The sequence below is a fragment of the Schistocerca americana genome, chromosome 1, assembly GCF_021461395.2.
Source record: "Schistocerca americana isolate TAMUIC-IGC-003095 chromosome 1, iqSchAmer2.1, whole genome shotgun sequence".
In the NCBI taxonomy this organism is placed as follows: Eukaryota; Metazoa; Arthropoda; class Insecta; order Orthoptera; family Acrididae; genus Schistocerca; species Schistocerca americana.
In genome coordinates, this window is record NC_060119.1 from 676,817,610 (window position 1) to 676,844,443 (window position 26,834).

Genomic DNA, 26,834 nt, shown 5'->3' on the forward strand with positions numbered 1-26,834 from the left:
CCCCTCTCTCTGTCACAGCTTGACAGTGTTGATATGTATTAAAGTCTTATGTTGTTGGGTGGTGCACACAGAAAACAAGAAGGTGCCCAAGTAGCACACAACAATAGAAGTTTATTTTTACAAGAAAACAAATAAGAAGTCACGAAGAACAGAAAACAGATTAACCATGATTGGGATGTAAGAAACTGCCCTGATCTATGAGAGGAATTGTCACTATCAATATAGTCCCACAAAGGTTAGAGAGACAGCACACAGTCTGTCACCATAGATCACACTGCCTTAGCGAGGTTGGAATCGGTTGACATCACAATCGGTGATTGCACTGGCATAGTCCTTGGCCTGGTGCGTAGTATTGGAGGCTTGTCACACCATGTCACTCGGATTCATTGTCTACTTCAGAGTCTGCTTCATACTGTCAGAGAGCTGCAGGTGGTGATCCTATTATGACCACTCGCATATGGATACCAGGAAATGGTCAGCATCACATGCCATAAGGATCAAAGACAGTGCTGGCTATGTCTGGTGAACATAGCACCCTCGTTACTACAGCAGATATCTCAGTGCAGAGCAGCAACTCAGAGGGCAATAGTGTGTGGCATATAAACTAACTCATCAGGCACCTGCAATGTACTGTACTCCTCTTCCCTTTGGAAGAAGATAGCAAAGACAATTCAATCCATAAACAGTGGTTCTAGCTGAGGTGACAGTTAAGGACATGGCAAGTATTATCAATGTTAGCTTAATATTTGAATATAATAGAAAGAAACATTCCATATGGGAAAATATATTAAAAAAGATGCTGTGACTTTCCAAACGCAAAAGCGCTGGTAGATAGACACAATAAAAAACACACACACAAATATCAAGCTTTCGCAACCCACAGTTGCTTCTTCAGGAAAGAGGGAAGGAGAAGGAAACACGAAAGAATGCGAGTTCTAAGGGAGAGGGTAAGGAGTCATTCCAATCCCGGGAGCGGAAAGACTTACCTTAGGGGGAAAAAGGGACAGGTATACACTCGCGCACACACATACATATATCCATCCGCACATATACAGACACAAGCAGACATATGTAAAGGCAAAGAGTTTGGGCAGAGATGTCAGTCGAGGCGGAAGTACAGAGGCAAAGATGTTGTTGAGTGAGGCAAAGATGTTGTTGAGTGACAAGTGATGTACGAGGGGCGGCAACTTGAAATTAGCGGAGCTTGAGGCCAGGTGGGTAACGGGAAGAGAGGATATATTGAAGGGCAAGTTGCCATCTCCGGAGTTCTGATAGCTTGGTGTCAGTGGGAAGTATCCAGGTAACCCGGACGGTTTAACACTGTGCCAAGATGTGCTGGCCGTGCACCAAGGCATGTTTAGCCACAGGGTGATCCTCATTACTAACAAACACTGTCTGCCTGTGTCCATTCATGTGAATGGACAGTTTGTTGCTGGTCATTCCCATATAGAAGGTTTCACAGTGTAGGCAGGTCAGTTGGTAAATCACGTGGATGCTTTCACACGTGGCTCTGCCTTTGATCGTGTACACCTTCCGGGTTACAGGACTGGAGTAGATGGTGGTGGGAGGGTGTATGGGACAGGTTTTACACTGGGAGAGGGGAGGGGGCGGTTACAAGGGTAGGAGCCAGAGGGTAGGGAAGGTGGTTTGGGGACTTCATAGGGATGAACCAAGAGGTTACAAAGGTTAGGTGGACAGTGGAAAGACACTCTTGGTGGAGTGGGGAGGATTTCATGAAGAATGGATCTCATTTCAGGGCAGGATTTGAGGAAGTCTTATCCCTGCTGGAGAGCCACATTCAGAGTCTGATCCAGTCCCGGAAAGTATCCTGTCACAAGTGGGGCACTTTTGGGGTTCTTCTGTGGGATGTTCTGGGTTTGAGGGGATGAGGAAGTGGCTCTGGTTATTTGCTTCTGTACCAGGTCGGGAGGGTAGTTGCGGGATGTGAAAGCTGTTTTCAGGTTGTTGGTGTAGTGGTTCAGGGATTCGGGATTGGAGCAGATTCGCTTGCCACGAAGACCTAAGCTGTAGGGAAGGGACCATTTGATATGGAATGGGTGGCAGCTGTCATAATGGAGGTACTGTTGCTTGTTGGTGGGTTTGATGTGGGCGGATGTGTGAAGCTGGCCATTGGACAAATGGAGGTCAACGTCGAGGAAAGTGGCATGGGATTTGGAGTAGGACCAGGTGAATCTGATGGAATCAAAGGTGTTGAGGTTGGAGAGGAAATTCTGGAGTTCTTCTTCACTGTGAGTCCAGATCATGAAGATGTAATCAATAAATCTGTACCAAACTTTGGGTTGGCAGGCCTGGGTAACCAAGAACGCTTCCTCTAAGCGACCCATAAATAGGTTGGCATACAAGGGGGCCATCGTGGTACCCATGGCTGTTCCCTTTAATTGATGGTATGTCTGACCTTCAAAAGTGAAGAAGTTGTGAGTTAGGATGAAGCTGGCTAAGGTAATGAGGAAAGAGGTTTTAGGTAGGGTGGCAGGTGATCGGCGTGAAAGGAAGTGCTCCATCGCAGTGAGGCCCTGGACGTGCGGGATATTTGTGTATAGGGAAGTGGCACCAATGGTTACAAGGATGGTTTCTGGGGCTAACAAATTGGGTAAGGATTCCAGGCATTCGAGAAGGTGGTTGGTGTCTTTGATGAAGGATGGGAGACTGCATGTTCTGAGTTGAAGGTGTTGATCTACATAGGCAGAGATACGTTCTGTGGGGGCTTGGTAACCAGCTACAATGGGGCAGCCAGGATGTTTGGGTTTGTGAATTTTAGGAAGTAGGTAGAAGGTAGGGGTGCGAGGTGTCGGTGGAGTCAGGAGGTCGATGGAGTCAGGTGAAAGGTTTTGTAGGGGGCCTAAGGTTCTGAGGATTCCTTGAAGCTCTGCCTGGACATCAGGAATGGGATTACCTTGACAAACTTTGTATGTAGTGTTGCCTGAAAGCTGACACAGTCCCTCAGACACATACTCCTGACGATCAAGTACCACGGTCGTGGAATCCTTGTCAACCGGAAGAATAACGATGGATTGGTCAGCTTTCAGATCACGGATAGCCTGGGCTTCAGCTATGGTGATGTTGGGAGTAGGATTAAGGTTTTTGAAGAAAGATTGAGAGGCAGGGCTGGAAGTGAGAAATTCCTGGAAGGTTTGGAGAGGGTGATTTTGAGGAAGAGGAGGTTGGTCCCACTGTGACGGAGGACGGAACTGTTCCAGGCAGGGTTCAATTCGGAGAGTGTCTTGGGGAGTTGGAGCATTGTGAGTAGGATTAGGATTATTTTTCTTCATGGCAAAATGATATTTCCAGCCGAGACTACGAGTGTAGGACAGTAAATCTTTGACGAGGGCTGTTTGGTTGGGGCTGAAGGTGAGGCCTTTGGATAGGACAGAGGTTTGGGATTGGGAAAAAGGTTTGGAGGAAAGGTTAACTACTGAATTGGGGTGTTGTGGATCCAGATTGTGTTGACTAGAATTTAGAGGTTTTGGGGGCAGTGGAGCTGGAAGTGGGAGATTGAGTAGATGGGAGAGACTGGGTCTGTGTGCAACAAGAGGAGGTTGAGGTTTGTTAGAAAGGTTGTGGAGGGTGAGCGAGTTGCCTTTCCGGAGGTGGGAAACCAGGAGATTGGATAGTTTTTTGAGATGGAGGGTGGCAGGCTGTTCTAATTTGCGGTTGGCCTGTAGGAGGATGTTCCTCTGAACAGCCAGTGTGGATGTGGGAGAGGAAAGATTGAGGACTTTGATTAGGGATAGGAGTTGACGGGTGTGTTCATTGGCTGAGTTGATGTGTAGGTGAAGGATTAGGCGGGTGAGAGCTATGGATTGTTCAGTTTGGAACTGGTATAGGGACTGAGGGAAAGAAGGGTTACAGCCAGAGATGGGAACTTTAAGTGTGAGGCCTTTGGGGGTAATGTCAAATGTCAGACAAGCCTGAGTGAATAAAATATGGGAGCGTAATCTGGCTAGGGCGAAGGCATGTTTGCAGAGGGAATGAAAATAAAACTTAATTGGGTCACTGTGGGGATGTTGTGAGGGTGACATGGTATTAGAAGGTGGAAAGTGAACATGAGGCTAAAGTGAAAATAAAAATATATGGGGAGAGATAAAGGTGAAATAGAAAGCAACTGGAGTTGTGGTGTGAAAAAAGTCAAAAAAGTGTTGGTTTAAGCTGAGCTATGTTGATCCTGTGGTGAACTTAGGTTGGTAAACAACGATGTGTACAAAGGTTAGGTAGTTGTGTTGCCTCCAAAACACTTTAAAGGGTGGAGAAACACGGGAAAATTTTGACAAAACTGCATGTAATTGTATTAAAAGGACTTGTTATGTGGTGGCAGATTATGAAAATGAGGCTAACAATTGTCTGAAAAAGAAATAAGATATATATGAAAAAAGTCTTAAAATTTGTGAATATTTTTCTCAAAAAAGAAATATAATTCTATATGTATAGATAGTAAAGAACAATTTTCCTGTTATTTAACAAAAAGAAGAAAAAAAACACTGATGATGCTCTAACTCCAGCAATACATGGCTCTGCAAAAAATAAATAAATACAAAAGTGATTTGTAAGCAAACATGAGTGAACTCCAACCTCAAGACAAATATTTATGTTTAAGGCATGACAGAAGATTAAAATTTAATGTCCTGTCAATAGTGTGGTCATTACAGATTGTGCCGAAGTTTGGATTACGAAAGGAGCCATTCCAGCATTCAAAAAGAGCTATTTTGGGAAATGGTGGAAAACCTAAATCTGGATAGCCAGATGGGGATTTGAACCATCATCTCCATGAATACAAGTTGAATGTGCTATGTACTGCACCACCTCACTCAGTAATATTTAGTTTTAGTTTGGCCCATTATAAGCAGTAATTTGGAGTTTTGAATCTTCAGTGTTGATCCATTGTTGCTGGCAACACTAAGTTACCTTTCCAGTCTTGTGTCCCACATTCATCCTGCAGGAAAAATTTTTACAAAACTCCCAGCTCCAGAGTTTGACACCATTTTTTCTTAAAAATTAATGCATGTTAACCCTGCTACAGCTGTATATGGTATGATACAGCAGTTACTATGTAACCACTCCTCTTCTGAAGCAAACTATACATTAAAAGTAAAGTAGAAACAAGGCCCTGGCAAAAGCAAAGCCGTGATGACAGGTTGTGAGACATCCCTGTGAAGTTTGGCTGGTGTGAAAGTTTCCCACGCATGAAAGGTTCCAACTTCAAGCACACATATATCACACACTTTTAACCTGCTGGAAAGTTACAAATTCTATGTTAATATATATACAAAACTACAACCCTAAACTAATCCTGTCATCCCAATTATTGCTGGTAGTGCTCCAATGACTAACTGCAGCGCCAATGTGAGTGTGTGATTGTCTTCAACATAGGACAGCAAAACATGTCTTGTCTAATTCCTTGTTACTATGTCATACCACAAGCTCTTACCCAATCAAGACAGATGAAAATCCACTAAAATGAATTGAAATTACTTTGTGCTCTGAGAGGAAGAGACTATGTGCTGGCACCAGGTTTCACCCTCTCCTTTCTCTCAACATCTCATCATCACAAATGCTACACGACACGACACTACACTACACTACACTACAGCACACACATGTACTCGCACATGCACGCGTGCAGTTTTCATACTTCGTGAAAGAATGATGCTGCAGGTGCGAAGGCTATTGCTCGACAGTGTGTAACTCATACGAAACAGAACTACAAATTAGGGCATCATGAATGATCACAATATTGTTTGACCCTTCGGGAGAGTGTCATGAAGATGGTGAAGAAACTGAACTGCCAGAGTCTTAAAGGTAGACACAAACTATCCCGAGAAAACCTACTTAGATAGTTTCGAGAACTATCTTTAAATGTTGACTCTACAAGTTACTACAACCTGCTAAGTATAATTCCCTCAGGGATTTGTGAGGGTGAGATTAGATTAATTACAGTGCACTCACAGGAATTTAAATGTTATTCTTCGTGTGCTACACATAGAAATTGAACAGGAAGCAGCTCTAATACCTGGTACAATGGGAGATACCCTATGCTGTGCACATTAGTTTGCAAAATGTGGATGTAAATGTAGAGCATGCCTGAATCATTCTACATTTTTTTTTACATTAACAGACAAACAACAAAATCAAAATCATACCTTAATTTCAAATATGGCTGCAGTTTCTGCAAATAGCTGGTATATGCTGACAAGTGGGTGCTTAGCTTTCCTAGACACGGTAGTGTTTCAAGTGAGACTAGTGGTTCCATTTCCAAACTAGCTTGAAATTCTCTATAACCTTGTTCAATAGCACGCAAGTAGTGTGCATTGTTTCGCAAATGGGAAGACAACTGCAAAAGTAAAAATAATTGAAATGTTTCAGACACAATATTTCATTAAATGCAAATTAATATTGCTAAAAATACATATACCAAGAGTATTCAAACATTAGAAATTTAATCTTAACCTTAATATGTCTGGCATAATTAATTTCAGTGTCAGACATGATCTTTTCAAATGCCATAAAAACGTGAGCAGAAAGAACTGTTAAGAGTTTAACATCCTTTCAACAAAGTCAGTAGATATAGGGAAAATTCATAATGGGAAAGGACAGGAAAGGATTTTGGCTGCTGTGTTTAGGAAACATCCTGTCACTCATGACAAATGATTATGGTATCCCTGAGAAACCTAAATCAAGGTGACTTGATGAGGATTACAACACAGATTAATTACAAGTTGGACAAACCAACGTTCAGAGGCATATACCTATGAGCTGTAGTCAAAATTTTGCTTAGAATAGGAGACACAGTGTGCTCTGTGTTCATGTTCTCCACTGTGAATCACTGTGCCATCCTCTGTGGGGACTGCTCCATCTACATTTGCTTTCAAGTTATGGAAGCCATATGGGGCACTATATTTTACAACCACAGTCTAACGACTAAAGATATGACTGATCAAGCTAGCAAATAATTTAATAACTACAGTAATTTGGAAAGTTATGCTGGAAACTTAACTGTCCAGGTAAAGAGGACAGCAGGTTAGAGTTCAACATATCACTTGCCATGCTGCAATCATTAGTGACAGAGCTCTGGCTCATTTAGGAAAGGATGGGGCAAGAAACTTTCTGTGGCCTTGTAATTTCCTCAACCATGAATATCTTTAACTCAGGGGGTTACAAGAGGATTTGACACACACTCCTCCCCCCCCCCCCCCCCAAAAAAAAAAAAAAAAAAAAAAAATCACTTTCCTTGGTAACTACACCATGTGAATAATCATTTGAGATACCCACATCACACTGAAATAGGACTTAAGTTTCTGCTAATCAAGCAAAAACTACATTGGTAAGTATAATCATCAGAAACATTTCAAATTAAGAAGCAACTTGGAAATACTACTTCAGAACACTAAAAGTAAACTACCAGCAAGATGGAGCACCATATCAATGAATAAAGAGAATATTGTTTGAAGGGCAGGGAGAAGTATTAATCCCACCTTTAAAACAGTTGAAGAAAATAATTCACTAGAAATAAAGACATAGTGGGAAAGGCATTTAGACTATCAAAGAGAATGTTGTGTATTAACCAGCTAGCACAACTTAATCAACAACTTTACAATTATAATCTTAAGATTGCCTCCTACCTTCAAAAACATGCCGCATAAGTCTCAAGCACTGAATATATATTTAAAATTTAATATTAGATGAGCTACATAAAAATGCCTAAATGTTGCTTGCTGCTTATTAACTGTGAATGTAGATAAGTCTATACGGAGCATAAGTGCCATAACCAGAATATTTCTACATCTACATTGATACTCCGCAAGCCACCCAACGGTGTGTGGCGGAGGGCACTTTACATGCCACTGTCATTACCTCCCTTTCCTGTTCCAGTCGCGTATGGTTCGCGGGAAGAATGACTGTCTGAAAGCCTCCGTGCGCGCTCTAATCTCTCTAATTTTACATTCGTGATATCCTCGGGAGGTATAAGTAGGGGGAAGCAATATATTCGATACCTCATCCAGAAACGCACCCTCTCGAAACCTGGCGAGCAAGCTACACCACGATGCAGAGCGCCTCTCTTGCAGAGTCTGCCACTTGAGTTTATTAAACATCTCCGTAACGCTATCACGGTTACCAAATAACCCTGTGACAAAATGCGCCACTCTTCTTTGGATCTTCTCTATCTCCTCCGTCAGACCGATCTGGTACGGATCCCACACTGATGAGCAATACTCAAGTATAGGTCGAACGAGTGTTTTGTAAGCCACCTCCTTTGTTGATGGACTACATTTTCTAAGCACCCTCCCAATGAATCTCAACCTGGTACCCGCCTTACCAACAATTAATTTTATATGATCATTCCACTTCAAATTGTTCCGCACGCATACTCCCAGATATTTTACAGAAGTAACTGCTACCAGTGTTTGTTCCGCTATCATATAATCATACAATAAAGGATCCTTCTTTCTATGTATTCGCAATACATTACATTTGTCTATGTTAAGGTTCAGTTGCCACTCCCTGCACCAAGTGCCTATCCGCTGCAGATCTTCCTGCATTTCGCTACAATTTTCTAATGCTGCAACTTCTCTGTATACTACAGCATCATCCGCGAAAAGCCGCATGGAACTTCCGACACTATCTACTAGGTCATTTATATATATATTGTGTTAGAGCTGCCGAAGTTTGTCTACTTTGTATTGTCAGGTTTTAAAGTATTCATTCTAGTATTTTAAAAGCAAGTGTGTGAATTGAAGTTTGATTGATTGAATAGTTCTAGCAAGCCATCCTCAAACAGGACATGTTACCTAATGTCAACGTGGAGTTATACAAGGTTTGTGACATCACTTCCTGTAATTTCACGTCACAGACCAATTGCCTTGCTTGAAACACGAAATAAGTTCTGCAATATTTTGGGACTGTGCTACAAAAAGTTGAAGCAACAAGTGGCAAAGATACACTCTATGTCACAAGCAGAGCTTGTGAGTCACTATATTGTTTTTTTGTGTTCAGTTAAAGCTCATATTTGGTAGATTTCGTATTATAACTTAAATCCTACGAATATATGTTGTTTCTAAGTACCAGCACATTGATGCTTTACTGAAAATGCATTACTGGTAGGATTTGTTACAGTCAGTTTCTGTCTCTATTTACACCTTTACATTTTCTAAAAGACTGTGGGACTTTCTTATTAAAATAGAAGAAATATTTTATGTTAATATTATATTAATGTAAATACACATAATGTAAATATAAATGCGCTCTCTTCCAGAGTGAGTCCATCCAATTTTGTGACGTTTTATCAGCTGGTTTCTTTGATCACTAGACAAGAAACTTCCCTTTTTGTCTTTAACATGTTCGTGGATACTGGAGTTTTTATTTATTTATTTTACAGACAGAACATCACACGTAGCGTACAGCCAAGGGAGGAGTCTTGCATTTTATTAGAGTTACAGTAGGCATTTTATGCACATCCATTCTCTTAGATGAACTGTATAGTATGCAAGCCAGATACAACTATTAGGTCTACAACTTTGCTTCCGCGTTTTGCAATAGACGGCAGTAGCGGCAAGTGGAGTTCAGGTGGTTGGTCATAGGTATAATACAGTAGGCTTAGGCATCTGTAAACATAATCCCATAAAAATATTAGTCGATTTGTGATTGCATCATAAAGTTATTCTCCATTAAGTACATCAACTTACGTGCCCATTTATCGCCATTTGCAGGAAGTTTTAATTTTCTGCTTTAACATGAAGAAATCTGTGGCTGTGGCTCTTAAAATGCTGGGTAATACCAATGGTGAGGGAACTATTAGTGAAAGAACGTGCAGAGAATGTTTAAAACGTCTTAAGAATGGTGATTTTGATGTCTAAGACCGGCATGGCAGTGGAAGATAGAATGTTTCTGTAGCTACTGAAACAGACGAAGACAGTCACAGGACATCATTACCGAAAGCAATTGATGCATTCAAGCCCAGCACTGAAACACAAACAGCCACAATACAGCGATAGACACGTAAAGGTAATTTTGCAGGAGGCTAGTGCTCGACCCCATGTCGCAAAACCCATCAAAATATACACGGAGACGTTGAAATGAGAAGTCCTACCCCGCCCGCAGAATTCTCCATACATTGCTCTCTCTAACTACCACCTTTTTCGGTCAGTGGTATACAGTCTGGCTGACCAGCACTTCCGATCATATTAACAAGTAAAAATTGAACCGATTCATGGATCTCCACAAAAGACGCCCAGTTCTTTCCCCCACGGGATTTGTATGCTATCCGAAAGATGGTAGAATGTAGTGGCCAGCGATGGGCAATACTATGAATCATAATTTTTTTGTACGTTTTTTCACAATAAAGTCCCAAACTTCGAAAAAAAAACAGCAGAAGCAAAGTTTTAGATGTAGTAACAGCTGCCACTGGAGAGTGCCACTGCCACGTATTGTGTTAACTAGCACATTGCATGTGCTGTGGATGCTGGTCTCTTGCAAGGTTAGATTTCCTGTCCAAGTCACATTAGCTGCCTCGTCCCCTGTGAGGAAAGCAAAAAAAAGGCCTATACCATTGTCAAAATTCAGAATCCTATTAGTTCATGACCAATAATACTTTCCTTTCACTAGAATCAGATGATGTGTCACTCTAATATCTGTGACAAGTTCATGTAAAATGCTGTCCCTCTCCTCTGTTGTTGGATTTGATAGTCTGGACCCTTCATCAAAACTCACCGTGATGTCTGTAGCCCTTCTAGCTGGATTGGAATTGCAGAAAGACATTTACAGCTGTGTCACAATCTATCCTGAATGCCTTTTGTAGAGCCTAAGACCTTCTGATAATCTTGACTGTTGGATTTCCCATTCATAATATATATATATGTCACATAGAAGATCCATTATTTTGTTGTTTTAGTCTTCTACAAAAGCAGAATTTAACATTTCAGATCAGTATAGCCAATATGAAAGTGTAACAAAGGCGTTGGGCTATCTTAAATGGGAACCTTTGGAAGAAAGGGGCAATGCTGTTGAGACTTGGGTAGATAATTTTGGAGACTGGTATGTAACAAGACTGTGCAATAGCTTTTATCATCCCTATTGTATGACTTACATACTGACAAGAGATGCAACATAAGTCCTGCAGCATGAAATGCAACATATATACCTTTATGCTAAACTGAACAAACAAAAGGAATGACAGACTGCCAGAAATGGCTGCACATGTTCTATACACAAACATTATGTAATTACTAAAATAGTATCTTAGAAAATCATCCACGAGCAATGGAATTAGAGAAGGCTGACTAGTAGTATACAGACACCAAATTAGTAGCCACCTTAATCAGTAACAACTCATCCACCAACCATAACTCACCAAGTACAGTACGGTGCAATCTCAAGGCATGCACGTCTTGCTCGACGACATCCAAGGTGTACTCAATAGGACTGACTTTGGGTGACTGGCTGCCCAATGGTAGTTACTTTCCCACACTGAATTGGTAAGCAATTTGCTTCACTGTGACCCTTTTACCCACAGCTGCTTTTCGTAATAGCCAACACTGACTGCTGTCATCATCAGAATGTTATCACCCCCTGGTAAATGACTGGTGGCAACAGTTTTATGCAGATCAAGGTATTTTGCAACCACCTTCACATGGGGCACAAGAGAAACACAGTGACTACTCAGTCCTGGAGATAGTGTCCTATGTTTCAAGCACATTCAGTCTGGTTACAATCAGATATCCTGATATCTTATTTTTAGCCCACTGTGTGTTCAGTTGCCACAGTGACAAACAGTACAATGTTTGACAGTATGCCAGTCATGTGACACACTGAAATATCCATTCACCAAGGCACATCTGTCTCTTTACATCACAGCGTCTCTCTATGAGGGACCTCTCACATGCTCAGTATTTACTGTGCAGTAATACTGTGTCAATATAGTGCAGACAAGGGCAAAACGAAGAATGGCACAATATTACTGCTCAATATTTGTTCCTGGGGTGTGTCAGAACTCTACCTTCATAGCATACAAGTCAGTGTTCAACAATGTGGAGCTCTTATTTTTTGTGACCAAGTAGTTTCCCCACAAAAGACAAGCAAAAATTATGCAGAATGAACAAAATGTGTATGACAAGGTTCCAGTAAAAATTCAATGGGCCAGCAGCTCATTCATGTCCAACATAGATTTGCAAACAACAACAACAACAACAACAACAACAAATTACAAATTAAACAAATGAACTATGTAACTTACTGTGTACATGCACAGTTTAATATGTATTTCTCAACTGTAATAACTGCTGCAAATGAAGTACAACAATTATACAATGATTATTGATTGAGTGCTTAAATAATCTTATGAATATGGAGTGACAACTGTTAAGACACACAAAAGATATAAGTTCGTAACTGGTTTCAAAGGACAAAGGATGGTGCAATAGATTCTTAGTTCACATTAGATTTACCACTTTCTAAAATAACTTTATTATATACGAAATTACATGACTATAATAAGTATATGCGAACGAACATGGAATACAAAGAAAGTAATTCCAATTTTTTAAAGCAAACCTTTGAATTAACTGGACTTAATTTCTCATGTGATGCTTGAAGCCGCTGCTCGGTGTATGTGTGAAAGTCTGACAGTGCTGAACACAATTCACGAACATGAAGCCCAGCTTGTGATATCACATGCTGAATGTAGATATGCCGCTTACGGTCATGGGTTGGCACATTTAGCTCATTCAATTCACTATTGGCTGGAACATTAAAACATGTGATGGTCCTAAAAAACAGAAGTATACTCATTTAGCAGTAACAGTCTAAGATAATTGTTAATATTTAAAGTTTAAAAGCAAACACACTGCATTATTTTCGCTCATATTATACTGTCGCAGAAGAAGCTGAGTAACACTGTGGTGTAGTGGTTATGATACTAAACTGTTGCATGGAGGGTCGTTAGTTCAAACCTCACCTGGACTGGACAATTTTAATTTCTATAATAAATGAAAAGCACCAGTTTGCTTTTGTTCTACAATATTATTTTTATTGCTAACCGGTTTTCGGCTTACAAGGCCATCTTCAGGCATTTACTGAGTATTATCACCAAAGAAGTTAAATGTTAGCAGTTACTTCTCTTCCAGTGTTGTCTGCTAACATTTAACTTCTTTGGTGATAATACTCAGTAAATGCCTGAAGATGGCCTTGTAAGCCGAAAACCGGTTAGCAATAAAAATAATATTGTAGAACAAAAGCAAACTGGTGCTTTTCATTTATTATTATAATGTTGTTCTACCAAGAACCGACGGAAGATTCTGTTAATATTTAATTTCTATATTCAGTTCGAGTACATTATAGAAGTATCCACAACTGTCAAGAATCATTGTACTGGAATGTTCTGTAGCTGTATATATATGGTACGTGTTCTGGCCGGAGGCAGTTGGCTCCACGCTCTTGTATGTGCAAGTGCTGAATAAACCTTCGTAAAGTGAAGTTAGTGTTAATCATTCATCTAATTACATCTTATTCTATGTGACAATGTTCTGCCAAGGACAGAATAATCCATTAACATAACTGGCATGATTGGAAAGTGTTGCTGCATGAATACCTTGGCTGAACACTGCCAAACATACTAAAAACCTGTGAAATATGTTTACTAAAATTGCACCCATAAGCGAGCTGATTTTCAGTACAGAGGAAAGAATGGTGTCAGCACAAAATGGATATTGGTAGTGTGTAATTTAATAAAACTTTTCAGATAGAGAATGCAATACAGCATAATCAGGGACATGCACAGGCAGCTTACAACCATCTTTCAGACGAACAAGGTTGAATGATTCACACGAAGGGCACAGGAGAACTATACCACTAGAAGACACAGACAGTTGGCTTTAGAGCAACAGGTGGGAAAATCACTAACTTGGCAGTACTGGCACAGTGACAACACACAAATGCAAGTCCAAACAGAGCACAAAACTGAGCAATATGAGTATATATTCCACAAAATGTGCAGGAAAGAGGAAAAAGTACAATCCATAACATTTTGCACATGACTTCCTGATTTCTATAACTCCGAGTAGTACATTGCTCAAAAGACTAATAAGCAAAGGACTTTCCACAACTAACCAAAAACCAAAATGATGGGTTTTCAAAACAACTGTCTTACGGTTGACGATATTCAGTAAAAATCGGAAGAAATAATGGACTAATCGGGAAGCGGGAAAAAAAGCTGAAAATCTGGTGTTTCTCGCCTAAATCAGGAGAGTTGGCAGGTATGTACTATCATGGGAAAACAGCAGTTGTCAACAGTGGGTGTGTCTGGTTTCAGAACACACGCATGACGAAGGCAGGATCAATGAAATCAGCCCTCTTGTCTAAAGAGGAAGCAAGAAGAGCAGAAACATTGGGACAGCAGGGCTGCGAGGCATACCTTGGCGATCCTCCCTCATCACTGAGAAACCATTGGCAAGTTTCCATAATGAAAGCCAAAACTTGACATTAGAAAAGGTTAGCTACATCAAGCTGCACAAGGAATATCGAAAATGCAAAGTCCTGATGGTCACTTTTGAGCAACACTCTGTCGGTAAGGTTTCCAACTCACCCGTGTTCCTGTTCTCCTTGCTTACGTATTGAAGCATTCTTGGAATACCCATGTGATGGCATGTCACATCACCAGAATTGTAGTGTAAAAAAAAACAAAGCAGTCATTGAAAATAAAATCCTGTTAAGGTCAGTGAGATATGCAGCCTTTAAGAGTATGTATCACTTAACAGTCGTAGCAAAAAGACAAATGTCTGCTGTCTTCTTGACCTCTGCGACTGCCTTGGAGAGCTTAGCTCCTTCCACATGGCTGATTACAGCGATCTTCCCCATGTTGCTGAAAGTGAAAGACTTGCTGTATACTGTGCAATACACCTAGAATTCAGATGTCTTGTGGGCCTCGATGCCCTCAAACTTCCAGTCATTCAGCCATTCAGCACTGAATTTCACTTTGCTTGGTTTCACCATGATATACTACAAGAACAATGCGAGAGATGCCGCATGACTGAGGATGGAAAGTTGTTTGTTGACAACATTACTGCAACAATCAGAAGCTGGTGTGCCTTCAAAGGTGAGATGCCACACAAAAAACAGATTTTCTCAATGAGCCATGGATATTTCCAGAGGATTCTCTGATATCTGCAGCCCCCACCTATTTATTTGTGAAGGCCTGACCTTGAGATTGTACCTGCAGAATGCAAAAATAAAATATTCACAGCATCCCCCATTCCTCAAACGGTCTGAGTTATTGAAATTAGATTTTGGCAATGATAGCACGGAAATATCTGAGTATTTTTCTACATGATATGCATGTGGATTTTCTTACCTACCATGTTATATGAGTAACTTTAGACTTATGTAACGGAATGACAATTTTTTTTAAGTCTTTGATAGCTGCTGTAGTAAGAATTACTGTGGCTTTGCAACATAAGTTAAGAAATTACACATTTGGTTTTATACCAAAAATGTGATTTTTCATAAACTTTTGACATAAAGGACCACATTTCCTCATTTAATAAACCACTGTTTCAGGATTCTGTCACAACTGTAAGTACATTAGGATCTTAGCGAGGTGAAACTGTGGAAATACCGCTTTATTTGGTCAAAGGAAGTAAATTTTAATACAGAAACAAGCTGTTACTCGAAATTCACCACTTCTGAGTGAGTGGTTTTCAAGAGACAAATATAATGAAGGGGCTGGATCAATGACCATATCGAAAAACATACAACTGTGCCATGAAATATTTTGTTTGTGAAAACTAACATACGCACACTACACAAACAAGAATGTGAAAAATAGGACACAAAGATATGGTTGAAAAATTTCTATACAGTATTCCAACTGTGGACCACTGTGTTGTTATAAAAACTAAGCTACAAAATTTGAAATGAAGTTTCAGAAAAAAATTCATTTGTATGACCCTATTGTCCGTAGCTGCTTTATAACATCTGAAGTTATTTAAAATAAGTCTTAGCAGCTACGTATGAGAAACAATAGTGCCAAATAAGGGGGGGGGGGGGAGAGAAGGGCGAGAAGTCGGGGCGGGAGGGGGGGAGAAGGGCGGGACGTCGGGGCGGGGGGGGGGGGGGGGGGAATAAGGGGGGGGGGGGGTAAGGGCGGGAGGTCAGGGCGGGGGGGGGGATAAGGGCGGGAGGTCGGGGCGGGGGGGGGGAAGGGCGGGAAGTCGGGGCGGGGGGGGGGGAGAAGGGCGGGAAGTCGGGGCGGGGGAAGAAGGGTGGAGAGTCGAGGAGGGGGCAGGATGGGGTAAGAGCGCAAGATTGGGGGGGGGGGGAGGAGAGCGCGAGATTGGGGGGGGGGAGGAGAGCGCGAGGTTGGGGGGGGAGGAGAGCGCGAGATTTGGGGGGGGGGGGGAGGAGAGCGCGAGACTGGGGAGGAGGAGAGCGCGAGACTGGGGAGGAGGAGAGCGCGAGACTGGGGAGGAGGAGAGCGCGAGACTGGGGAGGAGGAGAGCGCGATACTGGAGAGGAGAAGAGCGCGATACTGGGGGGGGAGGAAAAGAGCGCGAGATTTGGGGGGGAGGAAAAGAGCGCGAGATTTGGGGGGGAGGAAAAGAGCGCGAGATTTGGGGGGGAGGAAAAGAGCGCGAGATTTGGGGGGGAGGAAAAGAGCGCGAGATTTGGGGAGGAGGAGAAGAGAGCGAGATTTGGGGGGGGGGAGGAGAAGAACGCGAGATTTGGGGGGGGGGGAGAAGAGTGCGAGATTTGGGGGGGAGGAGCAGAGCGCGAGATTTGGGGGGGGGGGAGAAGAGCGCGAGATTTGGGGGGGGGGAGAAGAGCGCGAGATTTGGGGGGGGGGAGAAGAGCGCGAGATTTGGGGGGGGAGAAGAGCGCGAGATTTGGGGGGGGGGGAAGAGCGCGATATTTGGGGGGGGGGGAAGAAGAGCGCGAGATTTGGGGGGGGGAGAAGAGCGCGAGATTTGGGGGGGGGGGAGAAGAGCGCGAGATTTGGGGGGGAGGAGAAGAGCGAGAGATTTGGGGGGGAGGAGAAGAGCGAGAGATTTGGGGGGGAGGAGAAGAGCGAGAGATTTGGGGGGGAGGAGAAGAGCGAGAGATTTGGGGGGGAGGAGAAGAGCGGGAGATTTGGGGGGGAGGAGAAGAGCGGGAGATTTGGGGGGGAGGAGAAGAGCGGGAGATTTGGGAGGGAGGAGAGCGGGAGATTTGGGAGGGAGGAGAGCGGGAGATTTGGGAGGGAGGAGAGCTGGAGATTTGGGAGGGAGGAGAGCTGGAGATTTGGGAGGGAGGAGAGCGGGAGATTTGGGAGGGAGGAGAGCGGGAGATTTGGGAGGGAGGAGAGCGGGAGATTTGGGAGGGTGGAGAGCGGGAGATTTGGGAGGGTGGAGAGCGGGAGATTTGGGAGGGAGGACAGCGGGAGATTTGGGAGGGAGGACAGCGGGAGATTTGGGAGGGAGGACAGCGGGAGATTTGGGAGGGAGGACAGCGGGAGATTTGGGAGGGAGGACAGCGGGAGATGGGGGGAGATGGGGGAAGACGGGAGGTTGGGAAGGAGAGGGAGAAGTGCAGGAGGTTGGGAGGGAGGGGGAGAACTGCGGGAGGTTGGGGGGGGAGGTGGAGAATGGCGGGACGTTGGGGGGGGGAGGTTGAGAGGGAGGGAGGTTGTGGGGAGGGGGAGAATTGCGGGAAGTTGGGGGGGAGGTGAAGAAGGGCGGGAAGTTGGGGGAGGTGGAGAAGGGCGGGAAGTTGGGGGAGGGGGCGAAGGGCGGGAAGTTGGGGGAGGGGGCGAAGGGCGGGAAGTTGGGGGAGGGTGAGAAGGGCGGGAATTTGGGGGAGGGGGAGAAGGGCGGGAATTTGGGGGAGGGGGGGAGAAGGGCGGGAAGTCGGGGCGGGGGGGAGAAGGGCGGGAAGCCGGGGTGGGGGGGGGGCGAGAAGAGCAGGAAGTCGGGGCGGGGGGGGGAGAAGAGCGGGAAGTCGGGGCGTGGACAGACGAGCGGAGGATTGGGGGATGTACAGGAGGGAAGGGTGCTAGATTGGGGGGAGAAGGGGGGATAATGGGGGGAGAAGGGGGGATTAAGGGGGGGGAGAAAGGGGGGATAATGGGGGGGAGAAAGGGGGGATAATGGGGGGAAGGGGGGATAATGGGGGGAAGGGGGGATAATGGGAGGGAGAAGGGGGAGAAGGGCTGGACATTGGGGGGGGAGAAGGGCTGGACATTGGGGGGGGAGAAGGGCTGGACATTGGGGGGGGGGGGGACTAAGGGCGGATGGGAGATTGGGGTAGGGGAACTAAGGGCAGGCGGGAGATTAAGGTGGGGGGAACTAAGGGCGGATGGGAGATTGGGGGGGGGGACTAAGGGCGGGCGGGAGATTAAGGTGCGGGGAACTAATGGCGGATGGGAGATTGGGGGGGGGGACTAAGGGCGGGCGGCAGATTTGGGGGGGGGGGGGAACATGGGCAGGCGGGAGATTGTGGGGGGGAACAATGGGCGGACGGGAGATTGGGGGGGGAACAATGGGCGGACAGGAGATTGGGGGGGAACAATGGGCGGACGGGAGATTGGGGGGGGACAATGGGCGGAAGGGAGATTGGGGGGGGGACAATGGCCGGGCGGGAGATTGGGGGGGGGGACAATGGCTGGGCGGGAGATTGGGGGTGGGACTATGGGCGAGCGGGAGTTTGGGGGGGGGAACCTTGGGCGAGCGGGAGTTTGGGGGGGGGAACTTTGGGCGGGCGGGAGTTTGGGGGGGGATCTTTGGGCGGGCGGGAGTTTGGGGGGGGGGAACTTTGGGCGGGCTGGAGTTTGGGGGGGGGGAACTTTGGGCGGGCGGGAGTTTGGGGGGGGGGACTAAGGCGGGCGGGAGTTTGGGGGGGGGAACCTTGGGCGGGCGGGAGTTTGGGGGGGGGGAACCTTGGGCGGGCGGGAGTTTGGGGGGGGGGGGGGAACCTTGGGCGGGCGGGAGTTTGGGGGGGAACCTTGGGCGGGCGGGAGTTTGGGGGGGGACCTTAGGCGGGCGGGAGTTTGGGGGGGGAACCTTAGGCGGGCGGGAGTTTGGGGGGGGGAACCTTAGGCGGGCGGGAGTTTGGGGGGGGAACCTTAGGCGGGCGGGAGTTTGGGGGGGGGGAACCTTGGGGGGCGGGAGTTTGGGGTGGGGGAACCTTCGGGGGCGGGAGTCTGGGGGGGGGGGGGAACCTTGGGCAAGCGGGAGTTTGGGGGGGGAACCTTGGGCGGGCGGGAGTTTGGGGGGGGAACCTTGGGCGGGCGTGAGTTTGGGGGGGGCAACCTTGGGCGGGCGGGAGTTTAGGGGGGGGAACCTTGGGCGGGCGGGAGTTTGGGGGGGAAACCTTGGGGGGGCGGGAGTTTGGGGGGGGGAACCTTGGGCGGGCTGGAGTTTGGGGGGGGGGGACCTTAGGCGGGCGGGAGTTTGGGGGGGGGAACCTTAGGCGGGCGGGAGTTTGGGGGGGGAACCTTAGGCGGGCGGGAGTTTGAGGGGGGGGGGGAACCTTGGGGGGGCGGGAGTTTGAGGGGGGGGGGAACCTTGGGGGGCGGGAGTCTGGGGGGGGGAACCTTGGGCGAGCGGGAGTTTGGGGGGGGAACCTTGGGCGGGCGTGAGTTTGGGGGGGGGGGGAACCTTGGGCGGGCGTGAGTTTGGGGGGGGCAACCTTGGGCGGGCGGGAGTTTAGGGGGGGGGAACCTTGGGCGGGCGGGAGTTTAGGGGGGGGGAACCTTGGGCGGGCGGGAGTTTGGGGGGGAACCTTGGGGGGGCGGGAGTTTGGGGGGGAACCTTTGGGGGGCGGGAGTTTGGGGGGGGGAACCTTGGGGGGCGGGAGTTTGGGGGGGGGAACCTTGGGGGGCGGGAGTCTGGGGGGGGGGGGGAACCTTGGGCGATCAGGGGAGTTTGGGAGGGGAACCTTGGGCGGGAGGGAGTTTGGGGGGGGAACCTTGGGCGGGCGGGAGTTTAGGGGGGGGAACCTTGGGCGGGCGGGAGTTTGGGGGGGGAACCTTGGGCGGGCGGGAGTTTAGGGGGGGGGGAACCTTGGGCGGGCGGGAGTTTAGGGGGGGGGAACCTTGGGCGGGCGGGAGTTTAGGGGGGGGGGAACCTTGGGCGGGCGGGAGTTTAGGGGGGGGGGGAACCTTGGGCGGGCGGGAGTTTAGGGGGGGGAACCTTGGGCGGGCGGGAGTTTAGGGGGGGGGAACCTTGGGCGGGCGGGAGTTTGGGGGGGGAACCTTGGGCGGGCGGGAGTTTGGGGGGGAACCTTGGGGGGGCGGGAGTTTGGGGGGGAACCTTGGGGGGGCGGGAGTTTGGGGGGGGGGAACCTTGGGGAGCGGGAGTTTGGGGGGGGGGGGGAACCTTGGGGGGCGGGAGTCTGGGGGGGGGGGAACCTTGGGCGATCAGGGGAGTTTGGGAGGGGAACCTTGGGCGGGCGTGAGTTTGGGGGGGGCAACCTTGGGCGGGCGGGAGTTTAGGGGGGGGGGGGGAACCTTGGGCGGGCGGGAGTTTAGGGGGGGGGAACCTTGGGCGGGCGGGAGTTTGGGGGGGGAACCTTGGGTAGGCGGGAGTTTGGGGGGGGAACCTTGGGTGGGCGGGAGTTGTGGGGGGGAGGGGGATCCTTGGGCGGGCGGGAGATTTGGGGGGGGGGGGGGAACCTTGGGCGGGCGGGAGAGAAGGGCGGGAGATTGGGGGGAGAGAAGGGCGGGAGATTGGTGGTGCAGGAGATTGGGAGGGGAGGAGATTGGGAGGGGGAGAGAAGAGTGGGAGGTACTATCATCTAAAATCATGTTTTGCTGACCACCTTCTGATTACAGATCACCTGCTTAAAGCTGTTCACGATGTCAACATTTTGCATACTGAGAATAAAGTTTGTAGATTAAATGTTCTCGAAGAATTAGAAATTTTTAAACAGCTTTCTCAAAGTGATGGCCTCATTCTCAATGAGCAGCTACAATTACATAATACAAGCTTCTACAGTATATAACCATTACTTGATATTTGTTTTCTTGTTCCCTCATGCAGTTACCGAAATATTTCTTCTATCTAAGTCGATTTATAACTGTTCGTTCATTAAACGATTTAATTTAACTACATTGGATGTTATACCATTTTTCTATCCGCCGAGTTATTCAGCTCAATTTTTAACTCTGTAATGGCGTTTTTCAGCTTTTAAACTATACTTCGAAGCTCTTATGTAGAGAAATTATTACCATGTCTGCTGCTGTCAGATAAAATATTGCCTGTTACTTCATGTTCACACATTTCACCTTCTATATTTGGAATGTTAAATAGCCGGTTTGTATTTGCGGCTACTAGATGGCACATTTGGTAGAACGTTCACATGACCGCAATTGCCTCAGTCTGATGCTACCACAGCTCAGCATATGGTGCAGCCCTTAGTGGCCTGCCTCTATGTTCTCTATTTTAATACTTTGTGACTAAAGCGTTATTGCTTCACATTTATTTTATGCGTGACATGCCAGTTTTTTATGTTTTATTTCTGTTGAAGGCATTCTTAGAAGTGGCTGAAACCTAGGTCAATAAGACTTCATTTTCACGTCCGAGGGCTCCAATTGTTTAATTTTATCTAAATAGTTATTTACTCAACTCTCAGCCTTCTTGTCAAGACACGAAATTCTCACCAAATGATACCATCAATATAGAATGACGTAATAACGGCTGCTGCTGTATTCAGTTTCTTCTATGAACAAACAGTAACACAGAACTGAAATATTACTAGGTTGTCTTCATAAATCACAGGCTTCTCTCAAAATACTTCAGGCATACAATGTCAACAATACATCAATGAAACCTCTAGCCACATACATGATGAACTGGAAAGAGTATACCAAACTTACGTATCAAACAGAAAATATGATTGATACGTAAAATACGGGGAAGACAACCACTCACTTATAGTGAATAGATGTATCGAGCACAGAAAGTGATAACAGAAAACAGTATTCCCAATAGCTTCTGAACACTAGCTCTGTTTCTAGAAATAGTATATTCATTCACACATGGAACCACACAGACAGCAAAATGCACACTCCTGTGGCCTCGGCAAGCTTCCAATCCTCCAACCACAGGTACTTTTCTGATTTTTCTGTATAACATTATACAATAATTCAAGTTGCAAACAGGCACAATTAAAAGACATTCACAAAAAGCTTTTGGCCACAGCCTTCGTCAGTAACAGACACAAGCACACACGACCACCAACTCCAGTAACCTCTGCCCAGAATTAATTGACATTTAACGTACATAATGCAGAAAACACGAAAATCATGTTCAACATCATACACACAGGAGAAACTTGCTGATAATTTTTGTGAGTGTTTGGAGCACCATGAACTGTTAGAACAGCAACCACTGTTGTGGCTTCCTTTGATGTAGCAGCAGAGAGAGAGGCGCGCCGACAGCAGCGCACTCAGTAACAACAATGGACTTGGGAGTCTCATCACATCATCATTTCAGTTAAGTCCCACAAGTTCCCAAAAATGGTTTCAAAATTGCTGGTGCAAGAAAGTGTATGGGTAAGGGAGTGAGTGAGACTTCAGAAAGTACACAATGTGACTCCTGATGTTCCACAGCAACAGAAAAAGGTTCAACGAATAAACGCAACTTTCAACATACAGGTAGCCCAAAAATTATATCCAATGAAATAACAACATGCTGCACAGAATCTTATGGAAAGAGCTGAATGTGCCCTTGAGTGTCACCCGTGGCCAGAGGGTTAAATTCACAAAGCGAAACAGTGATACAAGGAGCCCTTGAGGCTCAATCCTTGGCCCTTTCATTTTTCTAGCATATATTAACGTCATTGTACATCATTTTAACCCACACAATGAACATTATGCTGATGACACCTCAGTTTCATTCTATGCCAAAGTCTATTAGGAAATGGAATTTTCAGCAACTAATGGCATATTAAAATTAAGCACTTAAGGGCTAAATGTCAGTGTAAGTAAATACTAGATGCTAATGCTTGCCACTGGCAGCTCACACCAGACCAAGTATGTGGGATAATGGCAGCAGAAACAATCAGCTGCAAATTCCAAAGCTGCCTAGCTGGACTCTAAACTTCATCGAATCAGCAATATTAATGTTACATGTAGTAAAACTTAGTAATGGCCTGTATCACCCTCACCATATGTTCAAAATGCTCACCCATACTCTGAGTACTGTGTATCATGGGGCAATTTATCTCTATCTTAACTACTGCATAAAAACATGAGGTTGTGCTGCAGATGTACGCCGTAACAGAGCACTGCTGCTATGTAAATGAAGGTGGAGATTTATACAATTCTTACCATGAAGTTCTTATACCACACAAATACTTCAACCATCTATCCTTTGCACCTCTAATCATTTTTTTGTCTCACAGAAAACTTAGGTAATTAAATGTAATGATATACATGAATGTAGCACTAGGTCCTAAGGTAACTACTTCAGACAAAGATTTTTGTAATTACTATCTGTCATATTAAAATCTGTATTATATCATATCATTTGATGACTCCACGCAAAATAACTATTCCTACGTACACTCCATCTTTAGCTATGAAATCATTTATAAGCCTCCCATACACATACATGGACATATTCTTCAAACAACAGAAAAAGGCTGTTAGAATAAAAACTGAAAGTAGTAACTGAGCTCCCTGTAATGATTTGCTTAAACAATTGGTGACTGTAACTGTACCATGTCAGTTCATTTACCAACCTGTTAAGCACATCACAAAGAACATCAGCAATTGTTTCACAAACAGCAGCATCCATAATCATGGAACAAGAGCCACACCAAATTTACATTTAGCAGGAGTAAATGAACAAAAAACACAAAAGAGTTTTATCTACAAGGGAATAAAATGGCACAAAAAATTGCCCAAGCACATTAAAGAGACAACTAAAACCCAAAGTTATTTAAAACATGACTCTTAAATAATTCATACTACGAAGACAAGGATTATGTAGATAAGACAGTATGAGGAATAGCAAAAATATTATTTAATAATAAACAACTGTCATTCTACAATAAATTGTCACAACTAAGCGATTCGTCTGCAGACTGTGAAGCATTCATTAAAGAGAAGTATATTGTGGGGTGGGGGGGGCAGCATGTTCAGCAACTGGGAGATCCAACTGTCTCTTGCTCAGACTTGCAGTGGCCATTCATGCGGACAGTCAGTTTGTTAGCTGTCATGTCCTCATAGAAAGCAGCATAGTGTCTGCAGCTAGCCCTGCCTTTGATGGGGTAGGAGATGCCTGTGGCAGGACTAGAGCAAGTGGTAATATAAGGATGTATGAGAAAAGTCTTGCATCTATGTCTGTTGCAGGAATGAGCCGTGAGGCAAGAGGTTGGGAGCAAGTGTGGAGGAAGTATGGACAAGACTACTGCGTATGTTCAGTGGACTGCAGAACAATACTGTAGAAGGGGTGAGGAGACTAATGGGGGAAGATATTCCTCATTTCAAGACATGGCAAGAGGTAGTCAAAAATGAATGGTGGAGAAGGTGTTTAGATTCTGGCGGAATGTCAATAGCATGTCCGAACACTCGGGCCAGATCGTGAAGATGTCATCTTCACGAATCTGGACCACGTGAGCTGTTCGAGACTCTGGGTGATTAGAGAGCATTCCTCTAGATGGCACTTGTTTAGGCCGGCATATGAAGGTGCCATCTGGGTACCACAGATTTGTTTGTAGGTGGTGCCTTCAAAGGAGAAGTAACTGTGAACATGATGTGCTTAACTTTAACAACTGCTTCACAGACTAGATTCATCCTACAAACACCAGCTTTAGTGAACTGTGCAGGTGGAAATGGAAACTCTCTCTACAACACATCTTTCATTCCCATGAACCCCCCCCCCCCCTCAACCTTCACTAGTCCCTGACCTCCACCTACATGCTACCTTCCCCCCCTTCCCACTCCAGTTCTACAAATACCTTCTACCCCACCAACATATCTGCCTATTTCCCATTATCTACTTCTCTTCTCTCCCCTCTACTTCCCACCCCAATTCTTCCAGCACAGCCTCACAACACTACATATATCTGCCCTATCATGTTCCCTCAAGCCCCTGGACACTCCCACATGCAGCACATCACCTTTCTCCAGCTCTATCCTGCTACCCCTCCAATCCCCATGCAGTTTCCTACCTCCACCTCCCACCCCAGCGGATGGCTGCTCACATCAGATGTAATAACAGTTAGGCCCCAGCACCAGAACACAGTGTCCATGTGTGTGCAAGTTGTGCTTGTGTGAATGTGAGCGTGAGCGTGTGTCGGGGGCATGCGCACAGTGCAGTGTGCGCATGTTTTGTGGGCAGTAATGAGTAGTGAAGTACATTTTAGTAAGATAATATTACTATTTACATAAATAATAATTGTTTTAAGTGTTTTGTTTTTCATTTAAGATGATAAGTTTAATATCATTTTGTAAATAATCTACAGACAAATGATAAACTAACCAAGAACCTGTTGTTAATTTATTTGGAATACAAAATGTAAACTTTCCTGTCAGATGAATGCCACACCAAACCAGTGGAGTAGCTCTGCCCTGCAATTCTGCAGTTACATATTTAGCAACTGGCAAAAATTCTTTAACAAGTGAATGACCTAAAATTAGCATGCAGTTTGCATTTTCTGCGATTCTTCACTTCCCTCTTGAAAAATAGAGGAAGGAGAAAACCAGTGGTGGGGAGCGAGAGGTGAAGAATGTGATACAAAATCTGAAATGACTATTTTTTCCACTACAAATATTTAAAAGTAGGTGACAACTGATCATGTTACTTTTTATTTTAACAATTTATGTTGTCTGATGAAACTAACTTGAGTCTATAAATGGCAGGCGGTTGCTGATGATGTCCTGTGAATGTTGCAGCCTCCTCTCTAGAGATTGGCTATGTTGCCTTAGTTCACACAGCTCTGCAGTGGTTTGTTCAAGCGCTTTTCCCTGAGCCTCCACCCCACGATTCAATGCTGCCTTTTCACCTTCCAGCGATTCAATAACAGCCTGTATGGGAGGAAAAATATTTTATTTCATGTTGCCTTCTGTATATTTTTCTTAAAGTAAAAAATAAATTTAACACACGATGAATACATTCTTATTAACATTTATGGAATATTCTGTTGATGCTTGGAGGAACAGAGACATATTTAAGATTTAAACACACATTATTTATGTTCCACAATACTGTGGAACATCAATGCTATGTACTTACATGTTTAATACATTCTTATTAACCACACGCTAGGCCATTCTTTAGTATGCACTCAGTTCGAACCTTGTAGATAACATTCACGTGCTGTCTTTGGATAATAAATTAGCACCTCTTAAAGAAAATTATTTCCAGAAAGCGTAGTGTACATGGCTAATTAAAAATACTACTTCAAGAAGAGCTAGAAAAATAATTCCATAAATACAAACTTCATCATCCAATATTTTAACTTTATTATTCTTTGCTCTTGTACAGTAAACTGAATCACTCTCCTGAATCCATTTGCACTCCATTATATACCATTGATATTTTAAATTTCTTTTTAAATGGCAACTCTTTTCCACACACCAGAAATTCATCATGTTGCTTGTAACCATCCACCCTGTACCATACCAACACCAATATGCATTTGAGGCCATATGTTTTCATCTATTTCCACTTTTTCAGTATAAACTTTCAACTTCACAAGAAGTTAAACTAAGGCCCAGACAGTCCAGCAGCTGGACATACTCTATGTGAACATATGCTTCAGTGAAAGCAGGCATAACACAATAATACATGGGTGAGGTGAAGTAGTGTCACTTTTAGTACCCCTCCTACAAAGGGTATCTTGATAACAAG

At 45.0% G+C, this 26,834-nt stretch overlaps 1 protein-coding gene across 2 annotated transcripts in view; it reads right to left on the reverse strand.

Moving 5' to 3' along the window:
- The window catches only part of LOC124608747 (protein phosphatase 1 regulatory subunit 21), a 201,304-nt gene that overhangs the window by 87,539 nt on the left and 86,931 nt on the right, over positions 1–26,834 (reverse strand). For both annotated transcript variants that reach the window (XM_047140013.1, XM_047140012.1), the window contains exons 5-7: positions 25,825–26,008; positions 12,559–12,746; positions 6,156–6,346 (exon numbers count right to left, since the gene is read on the reverse strand). In XM_047140013.1, coding sequence (XP_046995969.1) covers positions 6,156–6,346; positions 12,559–12,746; positions 25,825–26,008 — 563 coding nt within the window. The remainder of the gene's footprint in view (positions 1–6,155; positions 6,347–12,558; positions 12,747–25,824; positions 26,009–26,834) is intronic.